The sequence below is a fragment of the Trichechus manatus genome, unplaced genomic scaffold (assembly GCF_000243295.1).
Source record: "Trichechus manatus latirostris isolate Lorelei unplaced genomic scaffold, TriManLat1.0 scaffold00100, whole genome shotgun sequence".
Taxonomy (NCBI): Eukaryota; Metazoa; Chordata; class Mammalia; order Sirenia; family Trichechidae; genus Trichechus; species Trichechus manatus.
In genome coordinates this window covers 5482564-5499097 of record NW_004444036.1, presented here as the reverse complement: position 1 = coordinate 5499097, position 16534 = coordinate 5482564, and the positions used below count along the sequence as shown (strand labels likewise).

The 16534-nt window shown below is 37.9% G+C and overlaps 1 protein-coding gene across 5 annotated transcripts in view; it reads right to left on the bottom strand.

The window, feature by feature from the left end:
- CNKSR2 (connector enhancer of kinase suppressor of Ras 2) overlaps positions 1-16534 on the bottom strand; it is a 281133-nt gene that overhangs the window by 156599 nt on the left and 108000 nt on the right. For all 5 annotated transcript variants that reach the window (XM_004382841.1, XM_004382843.1, XM_004382842.1 and 2 more), the window contains exon 6: positions 3511-3630. In XM_004382841.1, the coding sequence (XP_004382898.1) occupies positions 3511-3630 (120 nt within the window). The remainder of the gene's footprint in view (positions 1-3510; positions 3631-16534) is intronic.

Here is a 16534-nt window from a genome sequence, read left to right as displayed (position 1 = left end):
TAAACTGTGGTGAAAACATACACACCAAAACACCTGCCAACACAACTGCCACATTTACAACTCAATGACATTGATTACATTTTTCATGTTGTGCCACAACTATCACTATCCTCAACCAAAACATTCCACCACCACTAACATAAACTCAATGTCCCCAAGTAGTTCCAGTTTTAACCCTTTGGTGAGCCAATTATTTTCTGCTTTGAATCATTTTGTCGATACTATATGTTTTCATTAATGGAAGCATGCGAATCATTGAGGGTGTCTGAATTTTTGGTAGGTAGTATGGGATTTTTTTCTTGCCCCCTCCCACAAGCCTACCCTAAGTGTTTAGTGGTACATATGAAGTACCACTAATTATACCCTAGAGTCTTCATCAGGGTTTACTGGTACATATGTGTTACAAATAAAAAAATGTCAAAATTTATATTTCTCCTACCAAAAAATCAGACACCTCATACAATACTCTGTAAAAACAGTAATTTACAACACACACCTATTTCTTCAGTTTCAAACAGTCATAAAGGCCTCTGCCTTGTGGCAGCATGCACTGTCAGTGGTACAGGAGCTTCCCAATAAACCTCAGAGGCTGAAAAAATATGCACCACTGGGCAAGAAAGAGTTAAAGTCATTCTCCTAAACTTCTTAGACCTCCCTTTAACAATTTCAAATTTGAACGTGGTATAACAGAATAAGCTTTGTTTAGGTGCACTTCATTTAGATTTACCTGGACATAAACCCAGCCTCTATTATTACCTATATGTTATTGAATAGGAAAATTAACAGACACCCTACTTTGATTTTAAGGCTTTTCTTATCCACAAAACCAAATATTAACCATAAAAAGTCTGACCTAAACTGCAAAAGCCTGCCAGAAACTGCTTTATGGCAATGTAGATATGTGTTAGCCTGCTAGAAAAGGATAGTTGTCAAACCATTACCTCTTAATTTAAATCTCAAAAAGCCTCATGGCTGCAGGTGGGTGGAGGGCCAAATTATTAGCAGCTAAGCCAGAAGTAACCTGCTATCAATCAATTATTTTAAAATTAGCCAATGGTTAATTTTCTATAATTCTCCCTTCTCTTTATAAGCCCCATTGTACCTACTGCTTCTTCGAGCCATTTGCTTTTCCTGGAATCAAAATGGCCTCCCTATACGCACACAGAATAACTGCTCAGAATAAACCTTCAAATTTCGGTGAGTTTTGATTATTTTTAACAATGTGACATAGGGCAAATTGATAACAACCTAAGATTCTGTTTTCTCATTTGTAAAATAGGAAAATTAATATCTACTCTATAAAATTGTGAGGAAAGTACTTGTCAAGTGGTAGGCACTCACTTCTTTTCTCTTCCCACCTTTTCCCAGACTGTTTAACTGAATCTGGTTCTTAGCCTTTTAAGTTAATGAAAATTCCAAAGAGCAGACTCAGATTTTCCTCTTTTAAATTAAAAATATAAAAGACCTGTCCAGAGCTATACTTTCATAAAAAATTCAAGATTTCATAAAGTCCGTTAATTAGAATTGTATTGACTCACTTTATATGACTTTTTCCCCCATGATTTCAGTGAAAATTAGAGGGAAAAAAATCAGGCTCTTTTCTCAGAACAATACCATCCTTAGAACTACAGACTCATAGAGCTAGAAGCAGCTTTAAAGAAGTTCTAGTTCTAGTCCACCCAGATGTACCTCTGAAGAAAGGCCTAACGATCTACTTCGGAAAAATCAGCCACCGAAAACCATATGGAGCATAATTCTACTCTGACACACATGAGGTCGCCATGACTCAGAATCCACTTGACGGCAACTGGTTTCTGGTTTTCAGTCCACCCCTTCCAGTCCTCCCACATTTTACAGATGAAAATATTGAGGCCAAAGAGATTAAATTTACCCCCGCCCCACCAAGATCACACTAATAGCTATATTATATGTAACTAATTTGTATCCAGGTGTCTTGATTCTTATTCTAATATAATATTAGTTAATAATTTTCCATTCTACATATCATGCTTAGAGAGGCTTCTTTCCTTCATAACTATTGAAAGAGGAGATGTAGGGAAAAAAACTTTAATACTATAGGTTGAAGGGTCTTTTAAATAAAACTGAACTTTATAAAGGCAATGAAAAGGAATAAGAATTTAAAAATCATATGTATTACTTCAAATGAGTTTATAAATTTTAGAAATAAGCTCTTAAAACTAATCAGTTACATATAACACTTATAGGTTATGATGATGCCATGCTGGCTATGTCTGACAGGCTGAGTTCCATCTTCCCAGGAAAACACCCACAAAAGCCACAGTAGCACAAGGAACTATGCTGTTGTTGTTAGGCGCTGTTGAGTCACTTCTGACTCATAGCAACCCTACAGGACACAGTAGAACTGCCCCATAGGGTTTCCAAGGAGTGGCTGATGGATTCGAACTGCCGACCTTTTGGTTCTATCACCAGGGCTCCTCAAGGAACTATAGATGGCCAGAAGTAATTTGCCAAATAGCCAGAAAAAAGTCAGTGTCACTTTACAGAATAGATGGCTTCAGACCTAAAAATCACCGGTGGCCACTGAAGGCTTTGCCCTCTGGGGCAGTTATGTATATATAAAGAAAAAAAGCCACATAAAAAGTTAAACATGGTTAGCGATCCTTAAGAATATACTATCTGAATTCAGTTATTAATGCTAGTTTCCAAGATTTCTACTTTCTAAAATATCATTAATGACTTCCCTGGAAAATTCAATTACAGGGAGAAAGCAGAAACACTAGCACTAAGCTAACATGGAATAGCTGTGGAGTGAGGTAAGATGTTCTCCAACCAGTTTTTTATTTTTTTCTCTCCCTCATCAGTATGAATTTTATATGCTTTTTTTCCTAGAGGCTTATTAAAAAAAAAAAAGAAAGCTCTCTCTTGGGTTAAATTTAGAACCAATACACTTTTTTTAATCAGGTGAACAAAATATAGAAGATGGTTATCTCATTACATAATTCAAGAAAAAATAGATAGCATGGATGTTACCCTAGTGTTGGCAATATCCACTTGCTTATTCACCCTTATAAGAAAGAACAGATGTAAGCTATGAAGAATATGGGTTTTATTCAGCTTACTTGTCCTAGGGGAAGAAAGAATTATTAAAACCAGAACAAACCAAACCAAACAAACAAGACACCCACGTGCAAGGCTAGGTAACAATGTGGTGTCTATCATAAAACTTAAACTTCCTTTAAGCTTAAGGAACATTGGTGGGGGGATGGAAAAATCCAAGAAAGCTAAATTACTACCAAGCTAAACAGGATAATTCAAAAATCATAATTTTCAATTCTCTTCCATTTTTATTTATCTTCCTAAAACATCTTATCATGACAAACTTCCACTATCTTAACTCCCCTCGAGAAAAATACGAAAATGTTCAGTGACTGTTGAAGTTCATGGATTCCCATATTCATAGGCTGCGTTGCCCATATCATTAACTGCCCACTGATGGATGGTGGCTTTGATAAACATAGTATCTCTTACCAGCCCTTCACTTGGCTTGATGTTTGCCAGCTGAATCACTTCCAGGTGGGCAGACTGTGAAACCAGAGGATCCGATGACAGGGATATGATGTGATCACATACTCCAGAAAGAGTTTTACACTGGAAGCAAAAAAAAAAAAAAAAAATTATGGTAACCACATGTTGTAAGTAACGTACAAATCACCTTTGTTATAAAATCAAATTACCGTGTAAAAAAGGTGTCCAGGTGAAAAAAATACGTGCACACACACAACACACTTATATATATATATATATAATTCTAAACTATGGATAAAAGGACTATGCTGAAATATCTATGGAAGTCACGGTTATATTCTCTTGTTTCTATTATTTGATTCATCAGTCTGAACCCCTCTGAGGCAGAGAACATGTCTTACTCATCTCTGACTTCTCTTCCTCTCATACCTACCCCTCACTTCTCCAGGTGGACAGATCCTAGAACATACAAGGCACTCAATAAATATTAGTTGAATAAACTGAAGAAGAAATGAGCTTTAACAATTAGTAGAGTGGCTTCACTGAACAAAGAAAGCTAGTGCTTTGGTTAGGATAAACTCAATCATACTAACATAGAATGTTGTTGTTGGTTTGCCATCGAGTGGATTCTGACTCATGGCGACCCCACGTGTACAGAGTAGAACTGCTACATAGGGTTTTCAAGGCTGTGACCTTTCAGAAGCAGATAATGATCACCAGGACTTACTTTTAAGGCACCTCTGGGTAGGTTTGAACTGCCAACCTTATGGTTAGTAGTCCAGTGCTTAGCCATTTGCACCACCCAGGTACTCCTGCTTTTTGCATCTGCTTCTCAGGGCTGCACTTTTATTGTGGCTACACCAGCCCCTAAAAACAGACATTAGCCAGCATGATACCAACACCCACGAAAGAGCATGAACTTGGGATGAGGACAGATGTGGGTAATCACCATTTTGCCACTTACTTGCTGTGTGACTTTGAGCAAGTTATTTTATATCCTTGAGGCTCAGTTCCCTCTTGTAGAAAATGGGGGTAATAAAAATTATAAGGTTTCCTTGATAAATCAGGATAATGTATAAAAAAAAGAGCCTGATATGGCTCCTATCCAAAGACGACACTCAATAAATGCGTATTCTCTCCTTCTTGCCTTCTCTACCCTCAAAAGGCTCAATCACTACTCATGGGATGAATCATCTCATCATTCTCACTTCTGTGGCCTTACTGACCATCTTACGATGAGCAGTAATGGCACTGGCCAGTCTAGCTACATGGTCCTGATGGGCAGAAGGTCACCCTTCAGAAATAGGGAACCCTAAACAGGGCCAGCTTCATGGTTTTATGCTCTACTATTGCTATCTTGAAATACTTAATCGTTTTTGAACAAGGGACTCTGCATTTTCATTTTTCACTGGGTCCCACAAATTATGTAGCCTATCCTAGGACCCTATTCTATATTTTCTTTTTTTTTTAATTTGTATTCCTCTTCAAAATGTTCTTCAGCCGCCATGGGGAACAGGACAGAATGACAGTGGTTAACACACAAAACTAGCTGCAGTTCAAATTGCTACTGTTTTACAGGAAGAAAAACACTTTTTGGCAGATTTAAATCTTATAACTACCAGTATTTCTATTCTCCTATATGTGGTTACATTTTTATTCTTATTTTCTCTTTATCTCATGGTGAAGATTGTTAATTCTGAAGGGTTTCCATATAGGATACCTGTATTGTATAATATGAAGGTTATTAAATCAGTATGCTAAAAATAAACTTTTGTGGTTTCCACAAGTTGAAGCATATTTCAAAAGGAACGTATACGTAAATAGGAAGGTAATGGATGCATATAACTGGCTTACTACAAGTGCATTACAACACTCAGACCTCACAGAGCACACTGGTATTCAGCAAAATTCTCTCTCCTGTTCAGGCATTGGTAGTACTTAGAATTGAGATGAAAAGAGAAAAGGCAGAAATACTAGACTGTAGACCTTTTTTAGGGAAAAGAAAGTACCGACTAAATCCACCATATTAAGTTTCAAATTATTTTTTCAGAGTTCTCTCTTTGAGTAGTTTTGTTTGCAAATGCCTGCTGTGTACTAGGTATTGTTGGGAATACAAAAGGTGAGTAAAACATTGACTTTACCATCATAGCTACCAGGATTCAATAATTAAAAGATCTTGAAAAAAAATAACAGAGAGAGTTAGGGAAAAAAAAAAACTCTACTAGAACCTTGCTGTCTTTTTTTGAGATAATGTACTAGAACCTTTATATTGCAGCATTTGGCACTTGACTAAATAAGCTAGAAGGGGTATATAATGGCCTTGCTTTATATGCTAATTTTACACGCATTACTCCATCATACATCAAGCCACTGCAGGGAAAGCACATTAAGAGTGCTACGGCAATGTTCCACCAAAGTTATTTAACACACTCTTATAAAAAGTGAATTTGTTCCATTCTGTTCATTCAGTGAAATCATGTGAGATATTACTTCATCATTTTAAAACGCACTATTATCTACCGCAACCTAACAGTATATTCTAGAAAAAGAAAGCTAACTATAATATAGCAAGAAAAATATTTCCTTTATTATAATTTAACATCATATTATTAGATAACATTTGCAGAACATCTACAGAATGTCTATCACAATGCTAAGTACTTTATATTCATTATCTCACTTATCCTTAAAACAACTTCCTAAAGTAGGTATTATTATAGCCATTTTAACAGATGAGAGAGCAAAGTTAAATAAATAGACCAAAGTCATTGACTTGGCAGAAGAAGGAGTATTAGAACTGAGACTCTGAAAACAATGGCTCTATGGGAAAACTGAAAGTAATTTTAGTAGCAAAAGGACAACTGTATTGTAACTATAAGAGCTGGTGACCACCGTGTAAAGGGAATGTTTTTGGTATTTTTGCAATATTTATACCAAAGGATTTTAAATTCTATTTTTCTTTATTTCTAAAAACAGAAGGAAAAAAATTGAACCTAAAATTAAAGCCTAGTAAATAATATACCTTTAATAAACTTAAGGGAACATAAAATGTCAATGAGTATTAAAATTGACCCTCTGGATTCCGTTAGAAACTACCCAAGACAGTGACAAAGGATTAGTGACTGAGTAACAATTGACGGGGCTTACTATGATTTTAAAAACCTTTCAAAACAAGAGTGTCATGGGCTAGACTTAATGGCATTGTGTGATTTTCTTCTCTTGGGTAACATATTAATTTAAAATATGAATTATATAATTAATAGCTCATTTTCTCAGAATGAAATGGTAAGTTTTTGTATTCGGTTCTATACAAGCATTATCCTCTCTCTATATATACATGGCTGGTTCACCCAAAGGAAAAAGTTCTTAAGAGGAAAAAAAGATTTGAATAGAGTATTTTTAGTATAAAATAATCAATGGTTTTAAAGCAATGGTAAAAGCAGCATTTAGTAACTGTGGAGATTAAAAAAAAATCAACCCTACATTAATATATTAACCAATAATAACAGATCAGCATTCTTTTATTATCTCTAAATTTATCATATACTTTTTAGATCAATATGTGAAGTTTTAGCTATTGCATTTTAAAAAGGAAATGTAGAAAGCATTCTAAGCACAAACATAGTGAAAAGCTAAGGGATAGGGAAGAGATTTTATGTTAGCCTCAGAGCACACTCAGGCATGATTGAGTTACTTACAGTATTTCTATTTATGATTTATAAATAAGTGGAGTACCAGGTCAGTTATTCCTCAGAGTGAATTAGAGCAAATGAATGGAAATGTGTGATATCCATCATATTCATAGGTCCCACCTACACTGTAGAAGAGGGGATAATATACCAGAGAGCATGGATCATAGGGGCCATTTTAGAATTCTGCCTACCACAGATACCAATGGAAAATCATCAACAGAAAGACAGAAAAGAAAGTCACTGAAATGATATGCCTACAGTTTATGATCTCAGAATTAGATTATGATCTATTCATAGAGAGGCAGCTATAGCATAGTGATTAGGAGCTTTACCACTTACTAGCTGCAGGATCTTAGGCAATTTACTTAATCCCTCTGTGTGTCTCAGTTTCCTTATCCATAAAATTGGGATAAAAATAGTACCTATTTCACAGCATTGTGATGAAGACTGAATGAAATAATAAAGTGTATTGAGAACTCTATCGCTAAGGTTTTCACTCGCCAATTTTTTCAGAAGTAGATCGCCAGGTCCTTCTTCCCAGTCTGTCTTAGTCTGGAAGCTCTGCTGAAATCTGTCCACCATGGGTGACCCTGCTGGTATTTGAAATACCAGTGGCATAGCTTCCATCAACACACAAGCCACCACAGTATGACAAACTGACAGAAGAGTGGTGGATCCTCAAACTGGACCAATAAGCAACATCATGATAAATGGAGACAAGACTGAAGTTGTCAAGGATTTCATTTTACTTGGATCCACAATCAACGTCCATGGAAGCAGTAGTCAAGAAATCAAACAACATATTGCATTGGGCAAGTCTGCTGCAAAAGACCCCTTTAAACTGTTAAAAAGCAAAGATGTCACCTTGAAGACTAAGGTGTACCTGATCCAAGCTAAGGTATTCTCAATTGCCTCCTATGCATGTGAAAGCTGGACAATGAATAAGGAAGACCGAAGAAGAATTGACACCTTTGAACTGTGGTATTGGCAAAGAATATTGAATATACCATGGACTGTCAGAAGAACCAACAAGAATGTCTTGGAAGAAATACAGCCAGAGTGCTCCTTAGAAGCTAGGATAGTGAGACTTCATCTTGCTTACTTTGGACACGTTATCAGGAGGGGACCAGTCCCTGGAGAAGGCCATCATGCTTGGTAAAGTAGAGGGTCAGCAAAAAAGAGAAAAACTCTCAACAAGATGGATTGACACAGTGGCTGCAACAATGGGCTCAAACACAGCAACAATTGTGAGTCGGTGCAGGAACGGTTAGTATTTTGTTCCGTTGTGCATGGAGTCGCTATGAGTCAGAACTGACTTGACGACACCTAACAACAACAACAACAATTGAGAGCTCACTATATTCTAAGTATTCTTCTAAGCCCCTTACATGTATTAACTAATTTAATCCTCACAACCTCCCTAAGAAGGGGATACTGTTATTATCTCTGTTGTACAGATGTGGGAACTGAGGCACAAAGGTGTTAAAAAAACTTGCTCAAGGTTGCACAGCTTTTAAATGGCAGAGCCAAGTTATACTCAGGCAGTTTTGCTTCTGTTCCTTCTTGCTTAACCATTATGCTTAGAACACTGCCTGGCACATAACTGTCAGATATTTTAATGACTAGAGAGCCAAACTTTGAGATAATACTATAGGCTCAAAGTGGTACTTTAAAATAATAGTCATCTAAGAATAATGAAGTCAGTGCCAAACAATGAGAGAACGCCAGTCCCAAATCTGTACCTGCTTTGATGAGCAACAAGTAGAACCATGACACTTGCAACTTCCCTACTTCCCTGAGACATCCTGGGAGAAGAGGCTCCTCCACTACTCTCGTTTCTGCACAGGGATGTAGCGTCATCTGGAAACCAGAATTGGACCTGGCAAAATCTCCAGTTCTATGTGTCTGCTGTTTCATGGGCAGGAAACAAAGACATGCAGGGTCCCTGAGCAGATTAGAGTACACTCATTAGAGGGAAAACTACTTCCCAGGTTCAAGGATAAAAAAGGTCTAGACATATCAGTGGCTCAACTAAGATAAAGATTATCCGGAGGAAGATTTCATTTTTCTTTAGGCTTTAGGTTCAAAAAACATGTATAATGATGAGCTCCTGAAAAATCCAGTTGCTATATACAGTTTATGGGCAAATAGGGAAAAAAGAAGAGACTTGGTAGCAATTTATTCACTTATGTAGGGAAACTGGAAGTTGCTATGTATGGTTTTATGGAGAGAAAAGCTAACTTCACTGTGCCAGTTATGAATTTATTGGTCTCAGCTTCAAATTCATCTTTCAGTACTACTTCTCCTTTACAGTGAGCACAGTTATGTTTTTGTCAGTAGAGGGCGCTGGAGGGACGTTGCAGGAGAAGGGGCTTCTCTTCCTGGTTCTTTTATGCAGTTTGCTTTTTCTTGTTCCTACTGCAGGGTACATAAGTGGTGCCTGGGGGGGTGGGGGGGCTATCTAGTACTCCTCTGCCTCAGCTGCGCCCAGACCACACAGTCCCTCAGTGACCTGAAGCCTCAGCCTAGGCTCACTGGCCACCAGCTTGTGGCCCTCTCAACATAGACACCATTCTCTACAGGCCTCACATCTGCAGTGACACCCTAAATCTCTCTGTGAGCCCTTCCACCAGCTTCTACTTGCCTGTATCCTGGAAGGTTGTTTCCTGCTTGCCTAGGCAATTCAGTGAAGCTGCAAGCATACCTTCTCCAATGAGTTCCTCAGACTGGGGGAGGATGTTCTATTTGTCCTTCGTTGGGTACTCTCCCTCAGTCTTAGGGTATCCTTTAGTGTTCACTTTACATCTTTATCATTAGTCTCCTATCATAAACTTCCCTTGTTCAAATTACTATATGGTTTCTATTTCCAGACTGATTCAACTACCTTGTCGAAGAAATCTTTATGTTTACAGTAACTTCTTGTTGTTAGGTGTCATTAAGTCAGTTCCGACTCATAGCAACCCTATGTACAACAGTATGAAACACTGCCTGCTTCTGCGCCATCCTCACAACCCTTGTTATGCTTGAGCCCAATGTTGCAGCCACTGTGTCAATCCATCTCGTTGAGGGTTTTCTTCTTTTTCACTGACTTTCTACTTTACCAAGCATGATGTCCTTCTCCAGGGATTGGTCTCTCCTGATAACATGTCCAAAGTACATGAGACGAAGTTTTGCCATCTTCCCTTCTATGGAGGATTCTAGATGCACTTTCTTCCAAGCATAGTTTTTAAAAATCCATACACAGTGTCTTTGATCACACAATGTTCTCAGATGAAGACAGTTTCTCAATTTATCACTTAATGTGGCCATACTGCTTTGTAATGATTTTATGGATTAGTCACTGAAGAATTATGGCATTTAGACCTTTGAAATCATAGATACTCCAATCCCCCCACTTAATAGGAGAGGTTAATTTAACTTGTCCATAGCTAGTAAGTGTCAGAACCGCGTCAGGAAGCCAAATCTAACTTTCAGACTGGTGCTCTTTCTATTACATTATTCTGCCTCACTTGACTCCCCAACAGAAAAGAATATTCCTTCAGGACAAGGATCACACCCTCAGAATGGGTCTGAATAGGCAAGCATTTTGCAGTGTATGATGTGTTCAGCAAAGGAGTGCTACCAAGAACATCCATATACACATACCGACTTACTTATTGTCTATCTAAATCTTAATCAGAAACACTAAAAACAGGTATTTTAATTTTTCATGTATTGCTATATTCCCTTTAGTATATACACATTTTTCTTCCTTCCCTAGGAAAGACAAACATTTTCTATCTCCATCATATTGTCTGGATTTTTCCTTTCCCTTTCCTGCATGGGACATTGGTTGTAGAGAAGCTAATTTGCAGTTAAAATAATTTACAAGGCAATTAACCACCAAAGTGTCAAATAACCTGAAGATAATCTAATACACAACTCAAGAAATCAATACCTATTTCAGCAGCAGTATTAGCATGCTGCTTTAGGTTGATCATAAAGATAGTGAAGGGGGTCAAGATAGAAGGGGCATATTAACTGTGAAAATGAAGAAAAGCAGACTTAAAAAGGGAAAAAGATAAGTTGTTAAAATATATAAAATCTTAATTCTTTCCATCTATAAAACTCGGAATTCATGTTTTAATGAGATTGGCCGTAATCTGTATGTTCAAATGCTATAGTTATAATCAAAATGTCAGCCACACAAAATTTCAGTTTGTAACTGACCTAAGACCACAGCTTTAAGAGAAGAGTCTAGGCTAAAACTGGCAAAAGCTGCCTTTCCACAGCATCAGGGACCTTCTGAAGGCCAAAATAAATATAAAATTACTTTTATGGACTTTCAAGCCATTAAAGTGCCACTGATTTCAAGAACTCTGTAGAGATAAAATATCAACATGATCACTTTTATTTCATTGTGGAGCATGCTGTTACCCTAGTACGTAAATATATCCTCAAGGTTTTGGGTGATTAGGAGAGGAAAACTATGCTTATATAAATATAATAGATGTTGGGGCACAGTTTAAAATGAGCTCTTTCCTTTCTCTTCTAGAATCCCCTCAGCTAACCATTGGCTTTGTGCAGTTTTAGTCATTTCTAATCTGAATAGCATAGAAGGCACAATAATCTCAGCCCAGATGGAATTTAGGAGTAAAGAACTTATAAAGTTAAAGACAGGAAAAAATTACACATAATGTTTATGAGATAAATACTTAACATGCCAAAACAAGCCTAACTCATTATCAAATCTAAATAAGTAAAGAAAAAAATAGCTTGGAGATAAAAGAAAGAGAAGAGAAAGCATTTATGGTCTGTACAGTACTATGAAACTAAAAGATAATCTTAACACAGAAATAATAAAATAGGCATTCACTGTACTTACTTCTCCCATTATCTTTACAAAAACAATGGGGTAGAATGGTAGTACAAAACAAGAGCCATATACTATACCACACTGTTGGCTTATGTAAAAGGTATATTTGAGCTCACGACAATCTGATTTAAACAATGTGACTTTAATGGTTATGTCTGGCATGGGATTTCCATAAGTTTCTCAAAGCTGACAAGTGTTTCAGGCTTCCCAAAGAGAGCAGTAGGGCTGCGACAAGCAGAGTAAGTTTGCTAAACAACAAGGTCTGAAATGGCTTCTCAGGAGTGCTTTTCTCTCCAGATTCCAAGGCTGTGGTGAAAGGTGGGAGTGAGAAGAAGTAGTGTGAAGGACTGAAGAGAAATCCAGATTCCCTGTAACTGAATTACTATATAAAACATGGATTGGTGCAGAGCAAAAACAGTCTCCAACATACCAAGGAATGTGTAATCAGGGACAAAGCATAGCTGAAAGGGAAATAGCAGCTCAGTAGAGGCGAATCTAATAATATTTATCTTTAGAAGACAATCACTAAGATATATATTATATTGATTATCTGTGTTTCCTTCTATGCTTTATGGTTGCACTCTGCCATCTGCTCCATTATATTTAATGGCAAATTCCAAGGAAACACAAGCTGTTCAGTCTCCTTTTATTCATTCTCACATTTCATATTAACAGCCATCCCTGCCTAAAACTGCACCCCCCCACCCCTGACTTTCTGGTCTTCATAGTCTCCAACTTTGTAATTTTATTATTATTTTTTTTGTTAACTTTGTAATTTTAAAGATAAACAACTCTCTCCAATTTTAGAGCTAATGAACAGAAAATCTAGTTTTAAGGACTGTCCAAGTCACTTTTGACTATTTCACTATGTGTACTATAAAACTATCCATTAAAAGCCATCAGGATTATAAATATAATAGAATAGAAATTTTTTTTCATATATAAGCAATGCAAACTAATTGAAGAAAATTGGGAAGATATTTGGAACTAAACAAAATCAGCTCTTATCTTATCAAACACAATAAATATTAAAAATTATAGAATATTCCCCTTTTCAATTTTCAATAGTGAAAATTCTTTCTATGTTTATAATGCTTTTTATCTGGTTTTTACTTATCATTTAGAATTTTTCATTTAACATCAGCACATAAATATTTTAGGTATACTCATAAATACAATCTATTTATAAATTACATATTCACAAACATAATTTCTAATAGTAACTACGAATAGCAAATACTTCATCCTGTGAGTGCACCATAGTTTACTGAAGCATTACCCTATTATTTCCTATTTTTCATTATTATATATATAATGCTACAATAAACACTTTCTATAAAAATATTATTGTGTCTTGAGTTTTTCTGTAAACTAGATTCCAAAGAGTTGACGAATACAGAGTTGGGAGCCAGACCGCCAGGGTTCGAATCCTGACTCAAACAAATCTTTCTAACTGTGTCACTTTGGGCAAGTCACCTAACGTCTCTGTACTTTGGTTTCTTCATTTGTAAAATGGAAATGATAGTAATAATACCCACCTCATAAGGTTGTCAGGGGGACCAAATGAGTTAGTTTATTATTGAGAGTATTTAAAACAGTGCCTAAGGCATATTGCAAATACTACATAGAGGTTAGTTAGTATTAATGTTTTCAAGTCTTGATACAGCCTGAAAATTGCTTTCAAAAAAGGTTGTACAGTAAAGGATAACCATTCTGATTTTATCAGATTCTCACTAGCATTTGGATATTTTTTATATGTATATGTGTGTTTGTGTGTGTGTTTATGAATTAATAGGTGAAAATTTGTATTCTGTGACTGTTTTACAGGAAGTCCTTATTATCTGAGGATAATTGCCACTAAAAAGTAATGGTAGTCTTTGTGATTTAATCTAGGAATGCAGAGCTATATTTTTTAATATAGATCCCACTATATTTGCATTTGAGGAGCATTGGTGGCACAGTGGTTAAGCGCTCATCTGCTAACCGAAAGGTTGGCGGTTCAAAACCATCAGCCACTCCTTGGGAGTCCTGAACCTACCAGCTGCTTTGCAGGAGAAAGATGTGGCAGTCTGCTCCCATAAATATTACAGCCTTGAAACTCGTGGGGCAGTTCTACTCTGTCCTATAGGGTTGCTATGAGTTGGAATTGACTCGACAGCAATGGTTTTTTTTTATTGGGAGAAAAGGGGCCCTGGTGGCACAAAGGTTAAGTGCTCGGCTGCTACCTGAAAGGTTGGAAGTTAGAACACACCCAGTTACTTCACATAAGAAAGACCTGGCGATCTGCCGCCATAAAGATTACAACCTAGAAAACTCTATAGGGCAGTCCCACTCTGTCACATTGGGTCGCTGTCAGTCAAAAACTGACTACATGGCACCTAACAACAACAACGCTGTGAGAAAAGTAGTACACAAGTATACAACCTTCTAGTGGAGGCTGGGCCATCTTTGCATACAAGGTCAGAACAGGAAGTGGAATGATAGCATGAAAATACAAACGCACTTTCTGAGCTGAACTGATTGGCTAATGCCATTTATATATCGATCATCATCAGAAAGTATCTTTAAATTCTCACTAGCTGGAATGCAAAATGGCCAGAGTAAATATATTGCATTCATTTCTAAACTTCTTCAATGCCATTTATGTTGTCATTCACTTCTAATACCAAGTAGCTAAGAATCTGGTTTTTGAGAAAGAGAAATAAAATGTCAATACAGCAATAAAAAGTCAATTAAAAAAGATTTAAAATCTAGTTGTCATGGTTTGAATTATGCCCCCCAAAAACGTGTATATCAATTTGGCTGGGCCACGATTCCCAGAATTGTGTGGTTGTCCTCCATTTTGTGATTGTAATTTTATGTTAAAGAGGATTAGGGTGGGATTATAGCACCACCCTTACCAAGGTCACATCCCTGATCCAATGTAAAGGGAGTTTCCCTAGGGTGTGGCCTGCACCACCTTTTATCTCTTGTAAGAGATAAAAGGAAAGGGAAGCAAGCAGAGAATTGGGAACCTCATGCCACCAAGAAAGCAGTGCCGGGAGCAGAGCGCATCTTTCGGACCTGAGGTTCTTGCACAGAGAAGCTCCTAGACCAAGGGAAGATTGATGACAACGACATTCCTCCAGAGCTGACAAAGAAAGCCTTTCCCTGGAGCTGATGCCCTGAATTTGGACTTGTAGCCTACTGGACTGTGAGACAATAAATTTTTCTTTGTTAAAGCCATTCACTTGCGGTATTTCTGTTATAGTAGCACTAGATGACTAAGACAGAATTTGGTACCAGGAGTTGGGTGCTGCTCTAACAGATACCTAAAATGTGGAAGCAGTTTTGAAACTGTGAATGGATAGAGGTGTGGCAGTGGCAGAGGACCAGCAGCAGCAGAACCAGGAAACCAGAGCAAGATGGTGCGGGAGCTGACCCACGAAGCGAGAGAGCCGAGTGCCTGTGTGCAGGAGGCTTCCTGGCAGAGTGGGGTGCTTCCAGGCACTTATTGGTAGAGCGACCCAGCTTTGGAACACTTGCCCCAGCAGAGCAGATGTGGGCGTGAGGCCCGAGGGCCGAGAGGCCACAGGAAGCAGAAGCTGAAGAGACAAGGAACACAAGAAGTGGAGCTGCCTCGGTCTCAAAGGGTACTGCCATGACCTCAGGGGTTTCAAAGGGTGGAGCCATGGCCTCTAGTGCTTCTAAGGGTCAAGTCGCCACTCAGATGGACTGGGAGAATGGTGTGCCTAAAGCCGAGGGTGCAGAGTTGCTGTCCCAATGGGCCTGGAAGGCGGAGCTGAAGCCTAGGGCCGAGGGGCGTCCACTCAGAATCTGGAGACTGTGGCCAATACCTAGAGTCTGGAGGGCAGGGCCATTGTGTAAATTGTCTCACAGAACAGAGGATTATTTTCAAAGCTTTGAGGGCTAATGTAATGTGCTCTGCTGACTTGCTTGGTGCCTGTTATCCCTTCTTTCCCTCCAGTTTCTCCCATTTGTAATGGAAATGTGTAGCTTGTGCCTGTTCTGCCATTGTACCTTTGGAAGCAGATAACTTGTATTCTAGATTTCACAGATGAAGAGGAATTTTTGGATTTTGGACTTGGAGTTAAGACTTTTGCTATGACATGATGGGGTAAATATGTTTTCCACATTGCAAGGATATGATTTTTTGGAAGCCAAAGGGTGGAATGTCATGGTTTGAATTATGTCCTCCAAAAAATGTGTGTATCAATTTGGCTGGGCCATGATTCCCAGAATTGTGTGGGTATCCTCTATTTTGTGATTGTAATTTTATGTTAAAGAGGATTAGGGTAGGATTGTAACACCATTCTTACCCAGGTCACATCCCTGATCCAATGTAAAGGGAGTTTCCCTAGGGTGTGGCCTGCACCACCTTTTACAAGAGATAAAAGGAAAGGGAAGCAAGCAGAGAATTGGGAACCTCATGCCACCAAGAAAGCAGTGCCGGGAGCAGAGCGCATCTTTCGGACCTGAG